We start from the raw sequence: 25,262 nt of genomic DNA, 5'->3' as shown, positions 1-25,262 counted from the left end.
CTTGAAGGGGCTGGCTGGCACTGGTGATTTAGAGGTTTAGATGCGATAAGGTTTTCAGTATTTGGGGTAGGGAGATATGCTCAAAAACACTCACAGACACACACACAATTTCAAAAATGAAACCATGCATGTGCCAGCAGTTGGGTTGGTTATTTCCTGACTGCATTATTTGTTTTCCCCTGAAGAGGTCCCACTCCACCTCAAGAAACTGAACCTTCTCATGCGAGTCCAGTTTAGTTAGTGTCGAACTTTGATTAATCTCCTCAGCAACAAGATTATTCAAATCATGAAAGACTAATTTTGAATCCAATTAGACCGTTCAGTCTCAATGCTCTGTTGGAGTGGTGAGCTTTTTCTTGATGAGATTCCAGTCAAAAGGCACAGAGAAATATACTCTTTGGTTAAGATATCGGCAAAAAATATACACAAATGATTAAGTTAAGTTATTTAATGAGAGAAAAAGATCTGTATTTGAGGGTCTTCGAACCCTCCGCAAGTGCATTGCGTGTGTGTAATGTCCTGCGGTTCCATCGCGAAGGAGAACAGGTGAGTGTTGTTCTCGGTCCTGGGTGGAGGGCGGCGGGCAGGACGAGGACAGATACAGGGTTTGGGTTCCATCTGGGGGGGGAAACTTGGTCAGCGTCCCTGACTGTGTGTGTCACGGTGGTGACGGAGATGATGGCGGCCTCCCTGAGGGGCTGCGGGGGCCCACAATGTCTGCTGTGTCTGGCCTCCTCACTGGGCTCTTTGTGAGGCCTGGCCTCCCTGTTGGCATGGCTTCAGACACCCCAATGGAGGGACACAGACAGACAGACAGACAGACAGACAGACAGACAGACAGACAGACAGACAGAAAAAGTAATCCCCTGCTCTCCTCTTTCTGACAGAACACCGGTCTGTGTGTGTGTGTGAGAGAGAGAGAGAGAGAGACAGTGTCTGAGAGACACAGTTGCATACGAGCTAGTCTAGGAGCTGAGGACATTTCAGCAAGTCTTATCTCGTGAACGGACCCTGCAGCACTTTGGCACTCTGCCCCCACTAGAGCAAAGCCTCAACCCCCCACCTCCCTCCTCCATCCCTCCGTCCCTCAATCCCTCTCCACCGTTCGGCTGTTTCTTCTGCACCTGAATCTCATGAAACGATTCCTTGTCACTCTGGACTAAGTATCCAGAAAAAACACCCGTCACTGTGTGACCAATGGCTTGTGCTGCTACAGGCAGAGCCCTACAACAGGGTTCGATAACGGTTTGTCTACGTTTGGGAAATAAGAAGAAAACGTTTTGTTTCATTGAAGATGTATTTTACATTGACAGTGGTCCATGTCACAAATATGTTCTCTGTGCATCGCCTGCCATGTGTTCACACCGTGATGTGATTGGACCGGGTGCTATATCTGCATGTGACTGGGGAGCCGGCCATCTTCATGATCCACATCTGCGATGAACTGCGATCGGGGCGGAAACACATGGAACAGTTGTCCTGTGTAGTGTCACACACATCAGCTAAGAGCTACCCCCCCCCCCCCCCCCACAGCCAGCCACTCAGGTGTGATGCAGCTTCAAATGGCTACCTCCAGTAATTACAGCCAAACTATTTTCATCGGGACAAATGGGCCTCGTTATTTCTGTGTGTTTGCTAGCCTTGTTTCTGCTGCTTTACCCAGAGTTTCATTAAATAGAAGTTTGTGAAGGTTGAGGCTGAAATCGCCATGAGCACTTTTCAGAGTTAAGACTCTTTGAGAAACACTGGCACAAGCGTAAAACACCAATCTACTTGCTGGAGATTAACGAGGTTGGTGGAACTCACAGCCCCCTGCAGTGCTTCCTCCACAAAGCACAAGCATGACTATGAATCTCACTTCCCAGTCATTCCCAGTCTAAACATAGTGGCGCACACAGGACATGAGGTAACACGCTCACCTCTTAAGGGGAGATACACAAACTTGCCAGTTGTTGGCTGAAAGTAAAAGAAGCGGCCTTCTGCACCCCCCTCCGCCCCCTCCCTCTCTCCACACACCCCTAATCCATAACAGCTGGTAGAAAATTGATGACCTCCGCCTGTTTAATGCAAAAACTTACAAACAGTAGAGCTCGTTAAAACACGATCATAATTCATCCATTAATCTTTAACACAAACACCATCAATCATAACAGTTGTTCCCATGAGGAAAGGATTTGGTGACTTTGAATGACGAGGCTTCAAGGAAGCACATAGGGTGTTTGTGGATGCGTGCGTGTGTATGTGTGTGTGTGAATGTCTGTGTCCGACCCACTGAAACCAACTTTTTGTCCTCCACATCGAAGGCCGGTTTCTATTTAGGAGATTCACTAAAAGCAGGAGACATTTATTATGAATGTTTGGCCCAAGGGTTTGAAAAGGTGATAAGAATGACAGACAGAAAAGGTTAAAAGCCTGTCGTAAAAGTTTAATGTTTTGGTCCCATCCATTTGAAACATTCCCATCTCAGGTATCTGGGCACATTTTCACAGGAAACAGCGTGACCAGTCTCCTTGAGGTTCCTGGAATTATAAACGTCTCATCTGAAAGTTAACTGCTTTAGTAATCATTCCTATCTTTTTGAATACATATTTTTTTGAATGTATTTCAAAATTTCTGTACATCCAGTTCATATTGGAGCAATGTTAACATGTTAACATGTAGTGATGGGATTTGGTATTCCCATATAGGTAAATGGAGAGGTGGTCCCTCAAGTGTTTCCTTACACGCACGCACACACACGTACGACTCCAACCTTGTGCTCTGGCTGGCTGATGGGATGCCTCTCTAGCTAACAGACTGTGGTGTGGCTTGAAGAGCACTTTACAACCAAAGACACAAATCAAGCATGAGCTCAGGCAAGGCCGCCTGGGTAAAAAGCACATCTGAGATCTCGCTGACAGGCCGAAGGATCGGAGGATCAATGGTGTGTGTCCCAGCAGTAATAACCAACCAACACCCATCGAGATAGCTGGACAAGACCAGGCAAGGAAGACAGGCTGGGGCAGACAGGGAGACAGAGAAGCCTACTGTTCTGCTGAAACAATGTATGGCCATGTGCCTCCACTTCCCTCTGCACCTTCCTGTAAGAGAACACGGCTGCTCACGGAGGCTCGGAGGAGCAGCGGTAACGTGCCAGCGCAGAGAGTAGTGCATGTTTGGCACCAGTTCCTTTTTTATTTCTTTTGTTTCTTTGACAATGTACAATATACAAAAATAGAGCATACAAAAAATTCACAGTGTCTAAAAGGCAGTATTCAGTCAAAGTCATGGATTTGACGGCCGGGGGAGTGGAAGGGGGGGGGGTTCTGATTTATATATTTTTGTTTGCGGCTCTGTCAATCTTGGGGATAGGGTCACATGTTACTGTAGTCGGGCACCACTTGGATTGCATAGATAGGTGGTGAGCCCCCTGTCGGGTATGTACCAACATGCAACAACCAGGCCGTCCGAACACAACCATCCAGCATGGTGAGAGTGGTCGACACTGAAGACCGAGATCTGCCATTTTCAATTCATCCGTCTTTTGCCCCCATCGATCAATACAGTTTCACAGAAAAGGATGCATGTTTGATCTGGTAAGACGCACCCACACCATCGAACCCTCCGAGAGAAGAGTGGAACAGGGACAGACACGTCATAGCTTAACGTGTGTGGCTACTTTGTATACTACATGACTGGGTTCTGCTACATCACAGGGCATCAACACAACAACACACGAGTACCAAAACACCCATGTCTTGGTCTCGGTCTGATATTTACAAAATGGATGCTTCTTTTGACAACTTTTAAGAAAGCTATACAATAAATCACTTTACAGCATACAAACATGAGATTGGACACGTTCATAGAATAACACCTTTGAACAAATAAGTCTTGGTTTGAACAGTTCACAAACACGAAACACATTAATCAAAAATGAAGCGTGAAGATTTTGACAGCCTGCACATGTTAAGGTTCAGCATCAGTTAGTAGAGGTTCATTGTACCATATAGCTTGCATTTGGCTTGTAACCTAACAACAGTTGGAATACATCTATGGGAGATTGGGGATAATCCTCATTTAATTCTCTCCCCCCTCCGCTTTCTCTCTCTCTCCATATCTCTCTATCCATATCTGTCTCTCTCACACACACACACACACACACATGCACGCCTACATTTGAATACCTGAAAGCTGTTGAAAAAAAGGATAAAATACAGTTAAGTGTATTTCAACATTTTACAGACTGTGAAATATAATAAGGGGTTACAGGGGAGCAGAAAGTGAGATCCAGGATTAACATGAAGTACTGGTGACCTTCTCATCATCTATCGAACTTCTTCCAGGCTTTGACAGGTACATGCACACAGTCCTGGGTAAACGTATACATCAAAAATCAACAACCACACTTCCCTTTGATTATAAAGAAGTGGCCACTGACAGACGTTGTCGGGCCTCAGTGAGGCGGACCCATAGATTGTGTCAGCCTATCAGAATGCATGCTAGACTGTAAGCATCCAATCACCTGCAGCGGGGTTATATCACTTCTCTTGGATGATGGAACGCTTTTTTTTTCTCCATGATAGACCCCCATTCTCCTCTTCCGTGGACTGTTCATTCTCATCCCCTGCTGCAGGTAGTTAAGGGATTTAAACCCATGTAGGGGCCAATGTGAGTTCATGAGCAGCTCAACTGAAATCAATACCCGACCCACGTTATCAGGCTGAGGAATCCTATACGGAGGGCGAAACCCATGCAGCGTTTCAAAATAAAAGCAAGGGAAAACAGTGTTTGAACTTGACAAAACTGCTGGACATGGTGCTCTGAAATATGCTGACTGAGTTCTGACTGACTGTTCAAAAACAAAGTTTTCACGCCGAAACTTGACATCCAAGGTTCGGATCAGTATGTATGAAGCATTTTTTAAAAGTTTAAATCTGTAATTCAGATGTAGAAACTGGCCACAGCATGCTCCCATTCCTCCTGAATCACGGATGTAGTCTCTGGAACCAACCACGGATCACTGTGGTGCTTTTAGCACCACATGATTCTTGGACTGGCACTGTGATTAGACCAAGAACTGTACAGTTTATTCTTGTGGAATTGAAAATCACAGTTATGAAATGGCACAGTCATTATCATAAAACTGAAACATACAATAAAAGTCAGACTGGTGTTGAGAGTCCTTCTCATAATGGTTGGAGTGTGAGCAATTCAGGTCCTTGAGGAGGGTGTGTGTGCACGCGTGTGTGTGTGCGTGTGCAGAAGTAGAGGGTCGGTGTTGAAGGTTTTCCAGCGTACTGGATCTCTGCTGGGCCAGACCCTCCGAAACTCGCTCATCCACCCCCAAGGCCATCAGCTGGGTGTCCAGAGGGGCGGCCAGAGAGGGGCTGGTGATGGTTGGAGCACCAGTCTGGGTGGAGGTGACTCAGCTGTGCATGTAGTTCCTGCAGGGGGAGTCGGGGTGGAAGTCGTATTTGCCCAGGGGTGTGGGGTAGTAGGTAGTGGTGTAAACATTACTGGAGGGGAGTGGCGAGTTGAAGAAGTGACAAGTCTCATCTGGGAGAAGGTTGTTCTTGTTCAGTGTCTGTGAGGGAAAAAAGGGGAATAACAAGAGATTTTGGGGAGCTTGTTTGCTGGTTCAGACAAGTACACTTACACAACACCTACTGTATCATCTGAAAGGCTGTCTGGATTTAGTCATCCACTAATGGCCTCCTTCATGTATTATGTGACCTTGAAGATGGTTTGCTTGACTGTGACAGAACAAATCACTGACTGTCATCTTTAACAGTCTCCCTTCCCCTCCACTCTCTCCTTTCCCTTCCCCAGCTATACCCCCTGTCGAGTGACCCCCATCCCTGTTTGCTCTGTCTCCACACCTTCCCTGGCAGACAGCGGCGCCCTGCACACACACAGTCTGATCAATCGCACCCAGACAAACTGATGAGCTCAGAGACGGGGTTCGAAACCACGCAGGGGTGAGCGGTCGATGGTAACCATGGCGAGAGACTCTCGAGTAGGCGAGGCAGGAAGGACATGAGGGAAAACAAGGGGGGGAGAGGGGGATGGGGGAGGGGATGGCAGTGGCGTGAGCTAATTGGCGCAGAGATAGCATTAATAAGGAACAGCTGGGGGAGTTGTGACCCATCTTCTGCAGGTTAAACAGGCTAATGGAGGACATTAATAAAAGCAGAGACAGGCAGAGACGCCCTCTTAAAATGTGTCAACTCACAGGAGGCGTTCGTTCAATACATCATACGAATGATCTAGGCCTGGGCAGCAAACTTCTCTTTGTCTTGGGTTTGTGTTGTGTGTCAGGTAGGTGGGGTTTGCTTATTTGGGAATAGCCAATTGGTTCCATTGTTCCTGGCAGGATTAATCGTGTACAGAAATTGGAATTATGATTCCATTTGTATTTTGACCCCAAGCCTGCAGTAAACACAGTTAGGTATTGGAGAGGAGCTGGGATGGGGGGGTGGGGAGGGGCAGGGTTCACCCACCTTGAACTCCATGGGGGTGTACTTCTCGTTCTTTGGCGTGGTGTTGTCCTTGTAGCTCAGGTGGTTGGGCGTGCTGGGGTGGATGACGGCCGACTCCTGGGAGGGCTTGTGGAGCCTCTGGCAGTAGGCGTACACCATGGCGGACAACAGGACCGCCGTGAAGAAACTGGCCACACCCACACCCACCAGGTGGATGAGAGAGAAGGCTGGAGGAACAGAGAGAGAGATAGAGAGACAGAGCAAGAGAGAGAGAGAGAGAACAAAAGAGAGATACAAACAGACAAGTCTTTTAGTTACGGATGCGTACACGCTCTCCAACTTCTTTCAACCACCACGAATATAGTGTCTTTGTCATGGGGTGCGAAGTGCTTATCGAGAAGGCTGTGAACCATGATGGGGTAAGGACATTAAGAAGTGACAGCGCCCGCGTTTAATCAGCCTGGCGTTGATTCAGCTGTGGTGCAATGGGAGTGTCAGGGCATGAAACCAAGGCGCCTCTAAAAGCAGATTCAATTTTGGAGTACGTGTGTGCGCGCATGCATGAGTGTGAGCTTGGGGGGAGGAGGATCCGTGTCTCTATGGGGTGGTGTGCATGCGTGTGTGTGTGTGGGAAGGAATAGGGGGTCTTTGTTTACTCACCTCCACATTGCTTGTCCTTATCCGGTCCTGGCAGAATGACTGGGGAGTGAATGAGCGAGAGAGAAAGAGAGAGAGAGAGATGAAGAGAGCATTATCACACTAAATCAAATCACAACGTCTAGCGACGACATCTCAACGTAACTCAAAGACACTGCGGAACGTTGTCGACACTTTCACACAAGAGACGGACGCGCTGGCGTCGTCTAGGCACTGCCCGCCCCCCTGCGTGGCTGGTGTCAGAGGCTGACCTGGCGCTTCGCGAGGCTGGCACGGCCGCTGCTCGGTGGCGTTGCCTTGGCACAGCCTGGCATCGGCCTCCGCATCGCCGCAGTCCTGGGCTCGATGCTGGAGCCCTTCCTCGTCACACTCCCCCCAGTCAGACCAACCAGTCCAGCCTGCCGGGAGAGAGGAGGAGGGGAGAGGAGGAGGAAGAGAGTGGAGGAGAGAGGAGGAGGAGAGCAGAGAAGAGCAGAGGAGGAGAGCAGAGGAAGAGGAGAGCGGAGGAGGACAGTGGAGGAGGACAGCAGAGGAGGAGAGAGGAGGAGAGCAGAGGAGGAGGAGAGAGGAGGAGGAGAGAGGAGGAGGAGAGAGGAGGAGGAGAGAGGAGGAGGAGAGAGGAGGAGGAGAGAGGAGGAGGAGAGAGGAGGAGGAGAGAGGAGGAGGAGAGCGGAGGAGGACAGTGGAGGAGGACAGCAGAGGAGGAGAGAGGAGGAGGAGAGAGGAGGAGGAGAGAGGAGGAGGAGAGAGGAGGAGGAGAGAGGAGGAGGAGAGAGGAGGAGGAGAGAGGAGGAGGAGAGAGGAGGAGGAGAGCGGAGGAGGACAGTGGAGGAGGACAGCAGAGGAGGAGGAGAGAGGAGGAGGAGAGAGGAGGAGGAGAGAGGAGGAGGAGAGAGGAGGAGGAGAGAGGAGGAGGAGAGAGGAGGAGGAGAGAGGAGGAGGAGAGAGGAGGAGGAGAGCGGAGGAGAGCAGAGGAGGAGAGCGGAGGAGTAGAGCAGAGGAGGACAGAGGAGGAGGAGAGCGGGAAAGAGGGGGTTGGTAAGACAGAGAGAGGAAAGGCCAGTTGAGAAAGGGCGCAGAGGATGTCCAGTTACGTAACTGAAAATCCTGTTATTTTTGCTCTGTGATGAGCAGAACATTCAGATTCGGCTGTGTCAACCTTCACAGGTGTGTGTGTTGCACAAGGCCTCCTCAGTGTGCAGGCCGATGCAGATGTCGCCGTCGTTGGCGGGGGCGGGGTTACTGCAGGTACGCGTGCGCTGATAGTGCCCCCCCCACAGGTGCTGGAGCACTGAGACCAGGATGACCAGCACGACCACGCCCCCCTCACTGAACCAACACACACACACACACACACACACACAGGGTAGGCTTAAGAAAATGACACACACAGTCCCTGAGGGTCAGATCTGGGGCTTATAGTGTGACTGTAGTGCTTCTGGGACTTGTAGTGTCTGCGAGTGCAGTACCTGGGCAGGGCTGGACGTTGCAGTCCTGGTACTCCACAGGGGAGCCTGCGCAGACACCAGGGGCGCTGCTGCCAGCCGGGGTGGCACAGGTGCGCTTGCGGGTGCGGAAGCCCTTGGCACACTCCTGGGAGCAGGTGGACCATGTCTCCCACGGCGACCACCTGATGCCCTGAGGTAGGGTCAAAGGTCGGCCAGTCTTCACTAAGTCTTCAACCAGAGCTGTGGTGCGCACACATACACAAACACACGCACACAAAGAGGTCACAGACCCACATCTCTTCATTAGCCACAGTCCTTTGTGGGGTACAGATTGGCAAAGATGGAAAAATGAGTTTCCCTTTGAAGGAAGAAAAACACTGAAGTCAATAATTCATTGGAAAAGTCATCTCTGCATGTCTTCAAATCAGGGCAGCACAAATATTTCATTGGGGCCGCGTGGCGGAGCTGCTGCTAGGCCAGACGTGAAGACCTCGCCGAGGGGGACTGCTGCATGTGTGGAACATGGCGTGACAACCAGCAGCCAGACGGTTTACACTCTCCTACCCTTACAAATCAACCCCCCACCTAACCCCAACCCCCATCCTACTCTAGTAACCTCTGAACACCCCCACCTCCACCCGCTCCCATCTGACATCTGCATTAGATGCAGCCTGCCCTTTGAATATCAGTACACGCCTGTCTCTCTCTCTCTTTTTCATTCTCTCTGTATGTGCATGCCTGTAGCGTGCGTGCGACTCACGGTCCGTCTCGCAGCCGGCCGTGCCGTCGTTGGGGCAGAGCCGGGTCTCCACCTTGCGCTTGCCCAGCTGCAGCTGGTGGGGGTCGGGCAGCAGGGCCCGGCAGCTGTAGCGGCTCCTCTGCTCCTGGCGGGCTCCCTCCTGGCTCACGTTCACCGGCATCCACGGTGTCCACGGCGTGTTCCTGCGCACCTCCGGACACGCCTCCAGGTTACAGCTCTTGTATTCCTGGGGGGGTGTGGAGGGAGGAGATAGCCGGTGGAGGTTGAGTGGAGAAAAGGAGAGAAGGGAGGAGGGATTTAGGGATGTAAGGGAGGCAATATCGAACATCGTTGACTGTCGGTCAAATAGTCCGGCTGTCAGCAGTGGCTAGGGGTTGTGTGTGAAGGTGTGTGTGCGTGCTGTACCAGGGAGCATCCAGGGCAGCTGGTCCCCTTCTCACAGGTGCGGACCCTGGAATGGACCCCCCCTCCACACTCAGCACTGCACTTGGTCCAGGACCCCCAGGTTGACCACATAACCAGCTGGGGGCACTGAATCTTCTCATTACACAACCTGGACACAAACACACATTTGTAGGTTTATAGATGAAAAAAAAAAAAAACACGGATGGAGAGCTTGAGTAAACCATGAGGGGGTTGCGTTTCCCCTGAGGGCTCACCTCTCCTCTCGGCCCTGTCCCACACACACGCGGCCCCCGTGACGCGGCGACGGGTTGTTGCAGGAGCGCTGCCGCACCTCAAAGCCGATACCACAGCTGGTGCTGCACTGGCCCCAGGACGACCAGGGGGTCCAGCCACCGTTCCTGAGGGGGCGAACAAGACACAGAGGGAGAGAGGGAGAGAGAGGGCTTCAGAACCGCTGAAACAGTACGTCAGAAGTGGTACCTACACTGTACGCACACAGGCAAAGACAGGCCCTGAACTCCACCCTGCCCTCTTCTCCTCTGCGTGCAGCAGCAGAAAACCTCACTCAATTATTCAAAGTGCTTTAAACAGGAGCTCCCCCTCTAATTCAATTTGGCGCATCCTGTGAGACAATTCAATCTGGGTGCTTGTTGCCCTCCTGAGAGCAGGGAGGTAAATAAGGATGCAGACAGTCATCAGTGAAGACCTCGGCAATCTCCCTAACAGGCTGTGTAAACCAGGAAAGATGTTATGCCTCGGTGCTGTGGATAATTGTACTTTGGACTAATGACAGAATACAGTGTACAATCATTTCAGGATGCGTCAGTGTCTATATAGTCTGGACCAATCGTACTGAAGGAGCTAGCTGGTTGAGGTGCTACCATGTCTGTTTTTGGTCACCTGGAGCAGTTGGCGACCTGCATGGTAGGGCCTTTACAGGCCCCGCCCCCACACTGGGGCAGGGGGCTGTCACATGCCCGAGAGCGACACACGCATCTACTGGTGCCCTCCCCGTCGTCGTGGTTACAGGGTTGCCATGGGTCCCAGGGACCAAAGGCACCATCCTGGGTCAGATTTCGCACCTGTGGGAAAGGTGAGAAATGAAATGGAGTGCAATATGTTTGATCTTTCACAATCTACAAACGTGGCCTAGCGCGTGTGTGCGTGTGTGTGTCACTCACTGGACACTCGGTGATGTTCTGGCTCCACTGGCTCATGTTGGAGCTGTCCTCAATGGTGGTGCAGCGCCTCTGCTTGCGGTCCCAGCCACAGTAGGGGTCTCGGGCGTCCAGGCAGAGCCTACAGGCCCCCAGCACAGAGACAGCAGTCAGCTAGGGCCCCCATGGAAAATCTTTAGCTGTTGAACTACTTGTATCACAACATGTTCACAGGATACAGGCCTGTACAGAGTAGTACGACTGTATGTAGGCCTGTTTGTATTTGGTTAAGAAGTGTCAACACTGAAAACAGTAGGCACTCCTGTTAGCCTTGTGCTACGGTCCGTCAACAGCGAAATGTTTAGAAAGGTCTAGAAACCCCCCCCAGCTAATTGCAAAGTCATGAAACGCCGCCCTTCTGAATGAGAGGAAGCTGTCACAGGTGAGGGAACCCCCCTCCCCCCCCCCCCCCCCAGTGGTGAGGTTCCAGGAATGCTGGGCGAACGGAAACCAGGCCCAGGTCAGGGCAGCCCCACTCTCCCGCACGGCCCAGTGAAAGGGGTCCTCTCTGTGGCTGAACTCTGTGGCTGTTTGTTTATCAGAGGCCACGGCCAAGAAAACAGGTTAGCCAGATGCAGGAGGAGAGGGCTGTGGAAGACTGGAGCACGGGGCATGAGTAGGAGGCTGGGGGGAGGGAGGGAGGGGGGAACACAAGCTGCTCCCTGTCAGATCCACGTGAGTCAAGGGTTTAAGGGCTTGGTGGGGGTCTTGGAGGGGGGGGGGGGTGAAAGGATCTTTTCTGAGCGCCGTCTCCCAACAGCACCATCCTGCTGCTGGGCTGTGGGGAGAACATGACGCACGGCCCCGCGGCCTGTCAATCACACCAACCCCCCCCCCCCCCGCTGAGATACCCCCACTGTGGAAACAGCCTATCGCAGAGGAGCTGAAGTCTGCTGAAAACACTCAACTCCGAGTCAGGGGACACGCATCAGAGAGAATATAAGAGGGAGGGAGGGAGGGAGGGAGGGAGGGAGGGAGGGAGGGAGGGAGGGAGGGAGGGAGGGAGGGAGGGAGGGAGGGAGGGAGGGAGGGAGGGAGGGAGGGAGGGAGGGAGGGAGGGAGGGAGGGAGGGAGGGAGGGAGGGAGGGAGGGAGGGAGGGAGGGAGGGAGGGAGGGAGAAAGTTGAGGTGGGATTGGAAAATCTCAAAGCTGCACAATAGCAAGCAGACAATCAATATATCTTTCTTGCTCAGGGTCTGGGAGAAGATGATAGCGAGCAGTACACAAGGTAAAAAATAACTCCCCGACACACAACAGAGACAAATGGTCTATGGACACCTGCAGAATCTAAACAGCGCATCTTTTGTAGTTTGCCAAGCAATTTCGGGAACGAAACTCCCCTACAGCATTGTTGGTGTGTGAACCAGAGGGAGTTGGCCGTGCCTGGATTTTCAGGCTGACAGTTGATAATGACATCTAGAGAGGATACAATACTGGGCCCAGCCAGTCATTCCCAATAACTCTTGTAGCACAGACTTGCAAATCTTTCACACTGGTCTGTGTGTGTGTGAGAGAGATAGAGAGAGAGATAGAGAGAGAGAGATAGAGAGAGAGAGAGAGAGAGAGACAGAGAGAGAGATAGAGAGAGAGATAGAGAGAGACAGAGTGAGGGGGGAGAGAGAGACCAGAAGAGGAGCATCTCTCTATAAAACACTCATCTGAGAACAGACACCTCTCTCCTTAAAAAGACAGGACTTCCTACGAGAGCGTTATTATTAAGTGTAATCTGTGTTTCCAGGCAGCACCTGCTCCAGAGCCTGTTCCAGTGCATCCTTGCAGTGATCACTGGGAGATAGGTGGCTGGGCTGTTTCCCTGGCTCTGTCTTCCACCCCAGTCCTCCCTCTATCTGTGGTCTTATCAGCAGTGTTTGCAACGTGAAGACAGGAATACAAATGCACTGAGGACCAGGACGGTACTGATTAGCATTCTGCGCAAGTAGGGAAGGCCAATGCACAGGCCAGCAATAAATACCCCCAGCGATCAGTTCCTGATAATCAGGGTTAATATCAGCTCAGGCAGCAGGGAAGGGGCCGCCTACCCACTGTGTTACACAGCCCCACGCTGGCCGGCTGGAGACACACCCCCATAAATACCAGGATAAGGGCGGGGGGGAGGAGGCTGGAGGCCACAAACACCCCAATAAAAGCCCCTTCCTTTTGGGGGATGGGGGAAGTACTACCCCAACCCCCCACTCCCACCCTCCTACCCCCGCCCCCCCCCATCCACTTCCTAATCCTACTCCGTAGTGAATTTAACTACAGAAAGCAACAAAGCGCTCTTTGAGCCATTAGAGGGGTACACAAGTAAACGGACTTGGCTGGTAACTACCGTGGATTATGGGATTATTCTGGATGGTTACCACACTGGTCCCGCTGGGCCTCGCTCCCTTGTTGCATTTATTATGCCATGCGGTACAGGGTGAGACTCAGGCAACAGTAACCTGGTTCTGATAGATTCATTACTGGGATTATTAGTTCTGGAGGGGTGGGGGTGCGCTGTGTTTCTCTCAAACCATTAGACAAAAACCTGCAGTTCATAAATCTAAATTGGACTACGTCAGAGTCTGGCTGCGGAGGTAGAAAAGCCTCCAGAAACACACACACACACACTATAATTACAGAGAACAAAAACCTAGAGGCACACTGGAGCCTTTTACAGGTTTGTGAGGGCCTCACTACGTAGCTCTTGAGGCGGGTGTTGAACTTCCTGTGTTGAAAGTTCCTGTCGGAGACCGCCAGAGGTGGAGTCCCGTGGACAACACATCCATCAACGTGAAACGGGCCGTCACAGAACCCGTTCCGTCGCGAGCAAAGACACATTTCATCACAGACAGCACTCCAACCGACCCTCCACTCCTGCACTCTCCAAAACAACCCCAACACCCCCTTCACCTACCCCCCCCCCCTCGGTCCACCTCCCTCTTCTCTCCCTCCCGGCCCTTGACAAGACGTTGCGTTTCCTTTCTTCTGTTCCGGGGGCCTGCCAGGTGGGTGTGATGGACGGCAGAAAGACGAGGCGGACGGTGCTGCAATGCGCCAGCCGTCACAACGCCACCACTCATCAGAGAAGCGGAGAGACGCGCTCCCCCCCTCCGGCTCTCGGAGAGAGAGGACCGAAGAGAAGGGCGAGCGGCGTTCCGACAGGAGCGAGCGGGAGCGCGCGCCGTCCGGGAGGTCAAATGTAATTACGGTTTGGCTACCCGGGATTGGCTGCTCGCGCGCGCGCGGGGGGGCGGGGAGGGGGTGGCGTCCGGGACGCCTGGAATTCTGCATGAGGAGCGCGTAAGAAGTGATGCTCGTCTTCGACAGCGGGAGTGATGCAGCTCTCTGCTGTTTGAAGTATCGTAGCAGCGTCTTAGGTTTGACTGTACGGAACCTGTAGGGCTACAATGTTTCACTGGTAGTTTGTTCCCTACCAGGTACAAATACTCCAAGCTGGATTTAACCACCTAGCCCCCAAAGGGAATTAGCATATGTAAATGCAAAACAGGACAGGCTTAGGGTAAGTTTAAAGTATGTATTAATCCAGGTTTAGGGAGAGTTTAGAGAAACAATATAGGAGTTGGTGAAGCGGTGTAGGGGGAGGAGTCTTACCGTTCAGTCTTGTAACTGGAGCACCTCTCCAGCGGGATCTTCAACACCCTGTCATTCAGCCCCACGAATAAGGACCTATCGCTGTGCAGGATTTGCAGGCTCTTGATTGGCTCGCTCACACCCTCAGGCAGGAGCCTCATTTCCTCCAGGTAACACCCCCGCAGGCTCTTATTGGATGTGGAGAGAGCCTTCAGGATCGTTCCGTATTCTAATTGGACAGAGAAAAAGTCAAGAGTCTTTGTACTCTGTCTTTGTACTCGGTACATTTCCCTCCTTTTCTCCTCTGCTCAGTCATCCCCAACTTCCCCCACCCCCCTGTCAGAAATATTCAATTTTCCCAACACCCCCGGTGACTGACCGGTGCCAATGTACATGACGTGGTACAGGGTGTCCTGGCCCTGGACGATGTCCACCACCAGCTTGGAGAAGCGGATGTTGTCCTGGGTGAGCAGAGGGTCCACGGAGACGGGCTGGACCACGTCGTTCATGAGGAAAAGGCGCTGGGCATCCTGCAGGCTGCGCTCCGTCAGGTTCTCCCCTGGACCGTGCTCCTCCAGGGTCCCACACTGAGCGAGAGAGAGCGAGCGAGCCAGAGCGAGAGAGAGCGAGAGAGAGCGAGAGAGAGAGAGCGAGAGAGAGAGAGAGAGAGAGAGAGAGAGAGAGAGAGAGAGAGAGATTGACAAGAGTGTGTGAGAGAGAGTGAGAGAAATAACACAGAGAGGCAAGAGAGACAGGAGGAGAGGGTTTTCTAACATGAGCAGTTTCTCTGTAAATGCTCTGCTAGCTTTACTGAAATGGGTGGGAGGGAGGTAGGGGTAGGGGGGGCTTGAATGAGGGCCTACCTGGAAGTTGGGGATGGGGTTGGGGGTGGACAGCCAGCTGGTGCGGGGGTTCTCCTGGTAGCGGAAGGGTCCGTTGAAGGCCTGGGTGATGGAGCTGAGGTTGTAGGCACACACAGCCGAGGCAGAGATACTGTTGCTGGGAGGACAGAGAGAAGGACTCATTTAAAAATTAACCGCATTTGGCACCCCTTTCATGTACTTCCATGGAAACAATCATCAAATGTGCTGCGACGTCCTGATTTTTTTTCTTTAACGGAGCCTCATGATAACGCTAAGAGCTAAGGCCTTTCAGCATTTCCCTGGGATATTCCGGTTTCTTAGCCTTCTTACAAGCGTGACTTGACACATGCGCAGGCACGCACGCACGCAGACACACACCCACAAAGACTGATTAGGGCTGGACAGGTTTTGCAATCACCCGTGTGCATCGGGCCGCTACACCTTAAGTGTTTGGCAGTCCCGGGGAAACATCCGGGTCGTCCTCCAGGCCTACCCCATCCCAGAGGACCGGCTCTTCCCTGAGGTACTGTTCTGCTCCGTCGCTCCTCCAAGGGCACAGACACAGGGCCGGCAGACAGGCTGGTTTTCACTTCCTCCCCCCCCCCCTCAACATTTGGGCAGACAGCTTGAAATTACTCAAGAGGATTGCTTCGCCAGCTTGTACTTCCTCCGTAATACGTTTCACAGTATGAATGAAAGCGCCAAGCCCAGTGGGCTGTAGGTTGGCCGGTGTGTAAATAAAGGGATGGAGGGTGAGGGCAGTGTAGGGAGGAGAGTGGAAGGGCTGGCAGTGGAACTGTGGCTCTAGTGAATTGGCTTGCTTATAGCTTGCTGTAAATATGATATATCGTTGCTGCTCTTGACAGTCACACATGGGTGCAGCATGAAAACAGATGTTTTTACACCTGGGAGCTTATGCGCTTGTGTGAGAGATTGCGTGTGTGTGTGTGTGTTTGGGACTGTGTGTGTGTGTGAGTGAGCATGTGCCACGACTCACACGTTGGTGGTGAAGATGCCGTAGATGAGGTCCTGCTCGGGCAGGTAGAAGGTGCTCTGCAGCTCGTCGTAGTAGAAGGGGATCTCCCCGGAGCGCGAGCAGTTGAGCCGGGCCTTCATGAAGGTGGTCCACGTGTCCTCCAGTAGGAAGCGGCCGCCCACGTCGTTCTTGCAGACGCGAGCCACCCGCGAGAACACCGTCCTGCCGCAGTCGTGCTCCACGGCGTTCTCCCTCAGGAAGAAGTAGGTGAACAGACCCACCTCGTAGACGGAGACAAAGTGAGGCTCTGGGCCCGGGCAGAGCAGGTGGAAGTGGAGGAGGAGGAGGCAGAGATGGAGGAAGAGGAGGGGAGGAGGAAGAGGAGGAGTTGGGAGGGGAGGCAGAGGTTGAAGATGAAGTGGAGAAGAAAGAGTGTATGTTAGACTTAAGGTATACCTAATAATGCTGATAAAGAGAGAAACTTCAAATGCCTACGTATGTTTTGTAAGTACATTCCGCACTCAAGAGTCCTGTAGTGTAGACCATTAGCAATTATGTTAACGGGTTAAAAGTGGAACCCATTAGTACTACATAATTTTACATCATGACCATAATCATCCGACCCAACAGTTGTTGCCTGTTGCCGGGGAGATTGCTTTATTTACCGTTCAGCCATTTAGAGTTGTACTGGGCGGTGCGGAGAGGAGGCATGTTGCCAAGGCTACGGTAGATGACAGGGTCTCGACCGGAGAAGTCGATGACAGTGGCAGCGTACAGCTCGCCCTTGTCCGTCACCATGGCTGTGGAGTTGTGGCGTGGGTCGTAGGGACACCGTGCCACCCCGTTGACTGTGTCTACCACCCTGCTGATGTTGCCGATCTGAGGGACAGAGACAAGGTAGATGGAGAGAGAGGTTCCAGTAAAGAAGGGAATTGGGCTTTCTTGGGATGTTGTCTACCTTCCTCCTGCATCTAACCTCAACAGTCTCACCCCCCCTACCCACCTCACACCCCAAACCACCCAAACCCCAACACCCACCTAGCTCAACCCTTACCAACCCCACACCCCCAACCACCCAAACCCCAACACCCATCTAGCTCAACCCTTACCAACCCCACACCCCCAACCACCCAAACCCCAACACCCACCTAGCTCAACCCTTACCAACCCCACACCCCCAACCACCCAAACCCCAACACCTAACCAGCCCAATACCCACAGGCCCAAACCCCATCCTCCTCCCTCCCCATCCTGCACCCTCCCCAACCCCATCCTCCACCCTCTCCCTCCCTATCCTACACCCTCTCCATCCCCATCCTCCACCCTCTCCATCCCCATCCTCCACCCTCTCCATCCCCATCCCCCAGACCCTACCTGTCGGGTGGTGCAGACGGGCGTGAAGGCGTTGGTTCCACAGGTGAACAGTCTCCTTCCACTGACGAGCAGAACCCGGATGTAGTTCTGACACTCATCCTGCGGACGGGATCCAGGAGGTCAACAAAACAGCGCTAGCAGCCCCAGACGGCTACACCCGCACCGGGAGCGCACACGGGGGACACCACAGCGCTGGTCCTTACCTCAGCTTTCCCTTTACTCTGACACGAACGCCTGGTGTCTTCGTCGGGACGCCATTCCGTCGCCTGAGACACAAAGATGAACGGAGAGGTAAGGCAGCTGGGAGACGTAAAGCCGCTGTCGCTGTGATGAAGTGGATCCAGCTTCATCAGGTGAGTCCGAATGAGTCAGCCTGTAAAAGGCTGGACGATCCTCGTCGTAGACACATGGTGAGAGTGCGCATTGACTTGTTTACTTCTACACAACAGAGAGACAGGCTATAGCGCCGAGGGCCGAGGGCCGGGCTTAAGGGTCAGAGAATTACCCTGTTCAAACAAAAACAGTTCACTTGGAACAACGTCATTTGCATATGAATGTAATCACAGTTTCTTGTATTATTTGTCAGCAATGCTGCGACCTTCCCCTGGCCCCATTAACAAATGACAGCACGGCTGATCCTTTCAGCTCACTCACTTGGAACTAATACCTATGGATACTGCAGTAGAGTCTGCACCAAAGAGGCAGACTCAGACGCAGTTTCTATGTACCTAGTGTTGTCCTGTCAGCAACCTCTGACGTTTACAGCCTTTCAGGGACTAAGTGATCCACCATTAAAATAAACGGTGAGTAACAAAGTTGGAGTTTTGGTTGACTGACATCATAACTGCTATTTTTTATCAAAGGGAGAAAAAAAACTGTCAGAGTTTATGTTGTCGGCAGAACATCAAATCCTTTGAGGGATTTTAAAACAACGGGACTATAAACTGAATAAAAAGTCTGCATTTCTGAAAGTTCCACAATAAAGCAATATTATTTGACTTATTTCCCACATAAAAAAAATAATACTGCCAGTTAATGCCAAATTTGTAATAAGTATCAATTTAATTGAAAGTAAAAATCTGACATGCCTGAATAAATATCAAGATGCTAAACTCTTTCCACAACCCCATTCTTTTGGTACCAAATGCACCGTTGGTGACTATGGTGTGGAGAGTGTGTGACTGTGCCTTCTCCTTCTTATTCAAACTCCTCTGAGAGTCAGCGCCCACCCTCACTCCCACTCACGCCTTCCCTTGGTCACCCTTGACAACGCAGCTCCCTTTCAGACAGGTCAGCACAAAGCGAGAATGAGTGAACAAACTGAAAAGCTGGTTTGCATATCAGCATTGTGCCCTTTTTTTGCCTTTTTTGTGTGATTAAGGTGTCTTTTCTTCCACGATTCCTTGGCTCTGATAGGCCCGAAAGTAACACCCGCCAAAATGTGTTGCTAGTCACCAGAACAAAGCTGCAGATCACATTCCACACCTGATCCCCCCCCCTCAACCCCACCATATCCCGATCAATGTTCTGAATCGTTCAGAGAGCCTTGAGTTGAAGAGAAACACGCTACTCCAAAATCCTGGTTACACATCAAGAACCACAACTCCTCCCTCTCTCTCTCCCTCTCTCTCTCTCTCTCCCTCGCTCTCTCCCTCGCTCTCTCCCTCGCTCTCTCCCTCGCTCTCTCCCTCGCTCTCTCCCTCGCTCTCTCCCTCGCTCTCTCCCTCACTCTCTCCCTCGCTCTCTCCCTCACTCTCTCTCTCCCCCTCTCTCCCCCTCTTTCTACAGAGTCAATCTAGCATGGATCCAATGACCCCAGCTAAATGACTAGGTCATTCTCAGGGTTGCATTTTCAAGGTCCCAGCAAGGGGAGAGAGAGACTTGGAGATTTGGGTCTGCAGATGTTGTTGTCTGATGTCAGAAATAAATAGTGATAAAGTAGAGCACAAAGTGGATCTCTCAGGGGAATGATGCATTTTTTACGTCTGTGACATTTTTGACATGTTCAAGAGTTGAATGATCACATTTATTATAGATCTGTGAAAGTACATCATGTGGTGTTCTTAAATGAGGCGCTATACACAGTGACATATACTGGAGTTGAAATTCAGTCAAAGTACATCATGACCTTTCATTTAAAAGCATCAGAAATGCTGCACTTTTTTTTAAGACCCAGAGGGCCAATGAGAGTGCATTAAAAATCCATTACAGACATCAAACTGGTGACATATGTTTGAGGTCAGGGAATGAGTGTTGAGGGCTGATGTTAGAGGAAAGATAGAGAGAAGAGGAGAAGAGTGCTGGGGGTTAGAGGGAGCAGAGGAGAGCCAGGTTAAGTTGTCTAAATCCCGTCCATGTGTGATGTTACTCCGGGCAAACACCAATCAGCTCTTGCAAACCCAAACTTTGTTTACATTCCAGCCTGCTGACCTGGTAAGAGCCCCTCTCCCCTTCCCCCCTCACTCTCCCTCCCTCCCCGACTGCCCTCTTGCTTCATTCCCACTCCCTCTGTCCATTACCCTCTTCGTCAAGCCCTGCCTCTCCCCTTTCAGCCCCCGAGCTCCCCTCTCTCTCCTCCCTCCACACCCCCTCCTGTGTCTCCCAGATGACCCTGTAGTGACAGTAACCTTCACACGGTCCTGTCTGGTCATCCTCCCCTCCCCATGTAGACACAAGCCCCTCCACATTCACCATTTGCCAACAACCACATGTGAGAATGAAAGCGGGAGTATGTCCTCTGAGAATATGTGTGGCATTATGTCCTCAGAATGTAAAGAGAGATGACTCAGTAGGGATGAGCTCACCTGTAGAAGGGAAGCGTTGCTCAGGCTCAGCCTGAAGAGATAATTTCTATTTTGGGAGAGAAAGAAAGGACAAGTATTATGTCCGCTGCTGTTCATTTCAAGTTTAAAGTAGAAGGAGGAAATAAGTCAGTTACCTGGCTCCCACGATGAGCTGGTTCCTGGTGAGGTCCAGGGCCAGCTGGGAGAAATCCTTTACACCAGGACGGGAGAACCCGGAGATCCAGGGACTCAACGCTGGAGGAGAGAAGGTGGTGAGAAGGAGGGTGGGGAAACGGGGGGGAGGGGGGTTAGGCAAGAAAAACAACACTTGGGATTAGGCAAGAACAACAACAACCAAGCAAACGGCCGCTGGCTCGGGTCCTCATCCCAGCTCTGCTCTCACTGTGTTTTCACAGATGTGTGCAATATCTCTCCCCTGAAGTTCTACCTGGCCTGGGATGGCGGCCAACCCAACCCTGTGCACGGCGACGGTGATCCTCTGAGCCCGGCTGGGACTTGGCTGAGAGCAGCCTAGTTTAGTCAAGAGCTATCAGATGAGAGGCCCCCCGAGGAGCCAATAATCTCCGGCTTCACCAGAGCTGCCGAACGCTTCAACCGATACCGATGCTATTGACACATCTGCATCGTATTGACACATCTGTGGTACATCATTGAGATAAGTAGGGCTCTACTACTGCGCGGCGCGAGCGCTAAATCAAAGGCCGCCTCTGCCCCGCGCCCCGCGCTGCAACATGTGGCGGCCATGTTTTCAGAGGCTACTCTAGGATAACGCTAGCCTGTTTGGCAGAGAAGGGGCGTAGGGTCTGGGATGGACGGATCCTGTAAAAAGAGGGGCCTCGCATACACGGGCTGAGCTTAATGTAACCCGACAGCCAGTCAAAATAAGCCGTCTCCCGGGCCCTCATCCAATCAGGCCGTTTGACTGGCAAACCATAACAGTTTAGGCTGGCACTGCCTTCACAGACGCTTACCGAGACGATGGCAGAGATGAAGACCTATTGGGGGGCAAACCTAACAATTCCAGTCTCAAACTAAGCCGTAGGATCACGGTAACAGAGTCCCATTCCCACAATCCAGTTCAGCACATTGACACGAGCAAGAAAGTGATAGAGTTTGACTCAAATCCGAAGTGCCATCTACACAGAGTGCTTTACCATCTAGTTAGCATTTCATTGTTGTTGCACAAACGCAACAGTCCAAAGGTTATCGTCGGGTAGGTGTGCCCACGGTATGACCTTTACAGAAGTGAGAAGCTATTAGTCAGCAGGACAATTATTGTCATTCTGACACATGTCAAAGAGAGCTTTGGCTCAGCGTCCATAAAATTGTCCCAACTGAGCCTTAAGAATGAACAGTTACACATCGTCAATCTCCCCCAAAATGGGAAATTACAGCCTGCAAAAGGTCAGAGCCACTAAACGTTTTTGATAATGCCTATATAAAAAATGAAAAAGGGAATAGGAAATATCTGAGGAGAAGATTTATCGTACTTTATAGACACCCGCCACCAAGTCTGCTTTCACTTTTTCAGACTTTGTGCCGTTGGACTGTTAATTACTTGTCTATATTTATGAGCAGACAGGACGATAGGGTGTATTTCAGAATCACAAGCCTACTGGCCACTTTGGGATGACAGCTTTCAAGACCCGAACATTTGATTGGCAGTTTCCTGACAGGAAGTTTCAGCAAGCTGACAGTGGCAGTCATTTCCTTTCTCCTCACCCTTTGACCTTCTCAGAAAACCATGGGGAACAGAGGTCTGAAGTCCTCACTCTCACTTCGAGACATATCCAGATGGTCTCTGTTTCCTCATCTTTCTCTCTCCCTCTCTCTCTTTCTTCCTCTCTTTCTCTGATAACAGTGAAGTCATTTTCCCCATCTAAAAGGCTCTCCATTTCAGTCCAGCTGGGGCCCTGTAGTATATCCCTGGCCATTTTCTCGTAGAGTGCTTCATACCCATCAATCTGTCCCACAAGTGCCCTCTGACAATGGAGACAGGACAAAGGGATACTGATAGAGAAACGCCAACGCTAGAGAAAAAAGGAAGGAGATCCGGGATGGATGAAGAAATTGCAGCGAATGAGTGAAAGAGAACGAACAGCTCTCATGAAGAAGGGCACCTGACGTACAGTTATGGCTACAGAACACTTCCTGCCACAGAACACTTCCTGCTACAGAGCACTTCCTGCCACAGAACACTTCCTGCCACAGAACACTTCCTGCCACAGAACACTTCCTGCTACAGAACAGTTTGGGTGTGGGCTTACCTTGGAAGGAGACGACGGGGTGCTCTCTCCTGGTACAGTGAGGCGGGGGTGAGGGGGGGAGTCGGGACCGGGCCCGGGCAGAGGCTGCTGGCACAGACACAGGGGCAGGGAGATGAGGAGCAGGAGCCCGGAGGGGGGAGAAACAGTGTCTCCCACAGAGTTGTCGCCATGGTTGTGGGACGGACCACACTCACACCTCTAACTGCTCCTTGGGACAGACCTGTGTGGACAAGGGACAACATTTGAATTCAGAGAGCCAACGAAACACCATCAATACAGGCAACCAATCGTTTTTCGACAAGGAAAACAGGACACTTGACGTAACAGACATCCATAAAATGGATTTCGGCTTAAGACACTTTTTACTCTGAGTGCGCGAGATAAGGACATCAACAGGAGAAGAAGCCCTATCAAATCACAACAAATCACAACTCTAGAAGATGACTATAAACCTTTTAGTGACATAAAGACTCTGACCTCTGGCCCAATGGCCTTTGACTTCAGTGTTGGCCATTGGGGTGTGACCTGGCTTGTGGGACTGACACAGAGCAGACTAGTAGTAAGTGATGACCAGAGCTACACCCACGGCGATGGGAGATTATTTAACAAAGGGTCAAAAGGTTACGACAATACGGTCAACCATAACCCCAAACCCAAACAACTAGTCAGCACCGATAAGCAACAATGATTATTTAGATGTAGACGGACAGGGGTTAAGGGCACCATATGTGGTCAATAGTTAACGATTCCCCTAACTTCAAGACCACAGACTACCTGCAAAATGAAGCAATCTGTGGCTCCTCAACCATCTCCTTCTCCCTCATTCCCTCGGAGTAGTCGCAGATGTCAAACCGTTCCTCCCTTTTTCATGTGAGGATAAAAAAAAAACAATGAAAAAGAGAGTGACTGTGAAGAGGTCCTGAACAGCTGCCGTTGCCGTGGCAGCATCCCCTGAGCCAAGCAGAGCTGGCACAGGCCCATCTCTGCCAACAGCTGTGTGCCCAACGCACTGCGACCACCACGGGCCACCATCAGCCCTGGTAGACACAGTCTGGCACAGGCGTTCACACAGACTCTCTTTTACACACCCGCACGCACGCACGCACTTCTCCTTCTTCCACACACACACACTCTTTTTCTACCTCTCTCTCTTTGAAACACCAACACACACACACGGTGTTCCCTCTGCAATGCGTCCTTGTTACAAACGGCTGACAACTTTTGACCAAAGTAAAGTTCATCACTGATGTTGGCAGTGAACCACAGAAGGTGCACCAGCCCTGGGTGAGATTAGCTAGTGTTCAGGGGCCGAGCACCTGGTGCTTGGTAGGTGTGCGTGCGTTACAGTGTGACAGAAAGTGTGTGTGTATGTGGGGAGTGGCTTGCTTACATTTACATTTTACATTTAGAAGACGCTCTTATCCAGAGCGACTTACAGTAAGTACAAGGACATTCCCCCCGAGGCAAGTAGGGTGAAGTGCCTTGCCCAAGGACACAACATAATTTGGCATGGTGAGGAATCGATCCGGCAACCTTCTGATTACTAGCCTGACTCCCTCACTGCTCAGCCATCTGACTCCATGTGCTTGACTGTAAGAGATTGTAAAGTCAGACAATCACACTCAAAAGATTTAGGGGAGCAGACGGATCGTCATGGAAGCGGCAACTGTCACTGATGAAGTCAGTGTCAGGCAGAGCAGAGAATAACACAGATTTGTGTTCCATGTTTTTTACACACACAGACACACACAGACACACCAAGCTGCTTATACGTATGTCCGTCTGTGAATGAGACTCTTTAAAGTGAATCTACGATAAAGAAGCAGAGGCCTAAATCTCTTGCATAAGCCGTCCTGTAACATTTACTGGACATGAAAGGGATTGGCTAAAGGTTGTGGTGACTAGAGCACTCCTGGCCTCTTTCAGTCCATGTTGTTCCATGGCCTTGCAGGCCAACCATGAACAAAGCTGTCTTTAATTGAGCGGCTTGCCTGGTCAGGATTTAGAAGCCGAAGCCAATTAGGCCCAACCGTGGTGTTTTGGAGTAAAGCCTGTAATCGGTGTTGTGTGCATGATTGATTTGTTATTGCTGGGTGGTGGATGTGGCGGACAGGGTGGGGGAGGGGTGGTCTGGAGAGTGTCTGCCTCCTGCCTCTACCCCCTTTGGGGGAGGGGGGGGGGGGGAGTTCGGGAAGGGGGATGAGGTTCCTAAGTGGGGTCTGCCTGTCAATCTCTGCACAGTCAACAATCCGATTGTTGATATCGGAAGGTTCGGGTTAGTGTTTCGTGTGTGTTTGTGAGGGGAAGGGGAAGAAGGTGTCCCCCTCCACACACACGCACACACACACGCACACACACACACACACACACAATGATTGACTGCAGACAGGGAGAGTTAAGGGCAGGGTTGATGGCCTGAGGGGTTCTGAGACAGACGTGGGCCTCAAAAGAGAGGGG

General features: G+C 51.4%; 1 protein-coding gene across 1 annotated transcript; it reads right to left on the bottom strand.

Moving 5' to 3' along the window:
* Positions 1-2,404: 2,404 nt before the first annotated feature.
* sema5bb (sema domain, seven thrombospondin repeats (type 1 and type 1-like), transmembrane domain (TM) and short cytoplasmic domain, (semaphorin) 5Bb) lies at positions 2,405-23,319 on the bottom strand. The gene is given in 23 exon segments (XM_084668595.1): positions 2,405-5,566; positions 6,483-6,688; positions 7,122-7,160; positions 7,370-7,516; positions 8,278-8,394; positions 8,397-8,447; positions 8,588-8,806; positions 9,327-9,552; positions 9,732-9,879; positions 9,986-10,129; positions 10,632-10,813; positions 10,913-11,030; positions 14,543-14,750; positions 14,901-15,108; positions 15,385-15,520; positions 16,382-16,667; positions 17,026-17,239; positions 17,735-17,833; positions 17,938-18,000; positions 20,539-20,584; positions 20,673-20,772; positions 22,806-22,892; positions 23,283-23,319. Coding segments are annotated over 23 exon segments (3,240 nt in total). The 3' UTR covers positions 2,405-5,407.
* Positions 23,320-25,262: the final 1,943 nt, after the last annotated feature.

Source organism: Hypomesus nipponensis, chromosome 12 (assembly GCF_054491055.1).
Source record: "Hypomesus nipponensis isolate SF chromosome 12, ASM5449105v1, whole genome shotgun sequence".
In the NCBI taxonomy this organism is placed as follows: domain Eukaryota; kingdom Metazoa; phylum Chordata; class Actinopteri; order Osmeriformes; family Osmeridae; genus Hypomesus; species Hypomesus nipponensis.
This window is presented reverse-complemented; position numbering and strand designations above follow the sequence as displayed.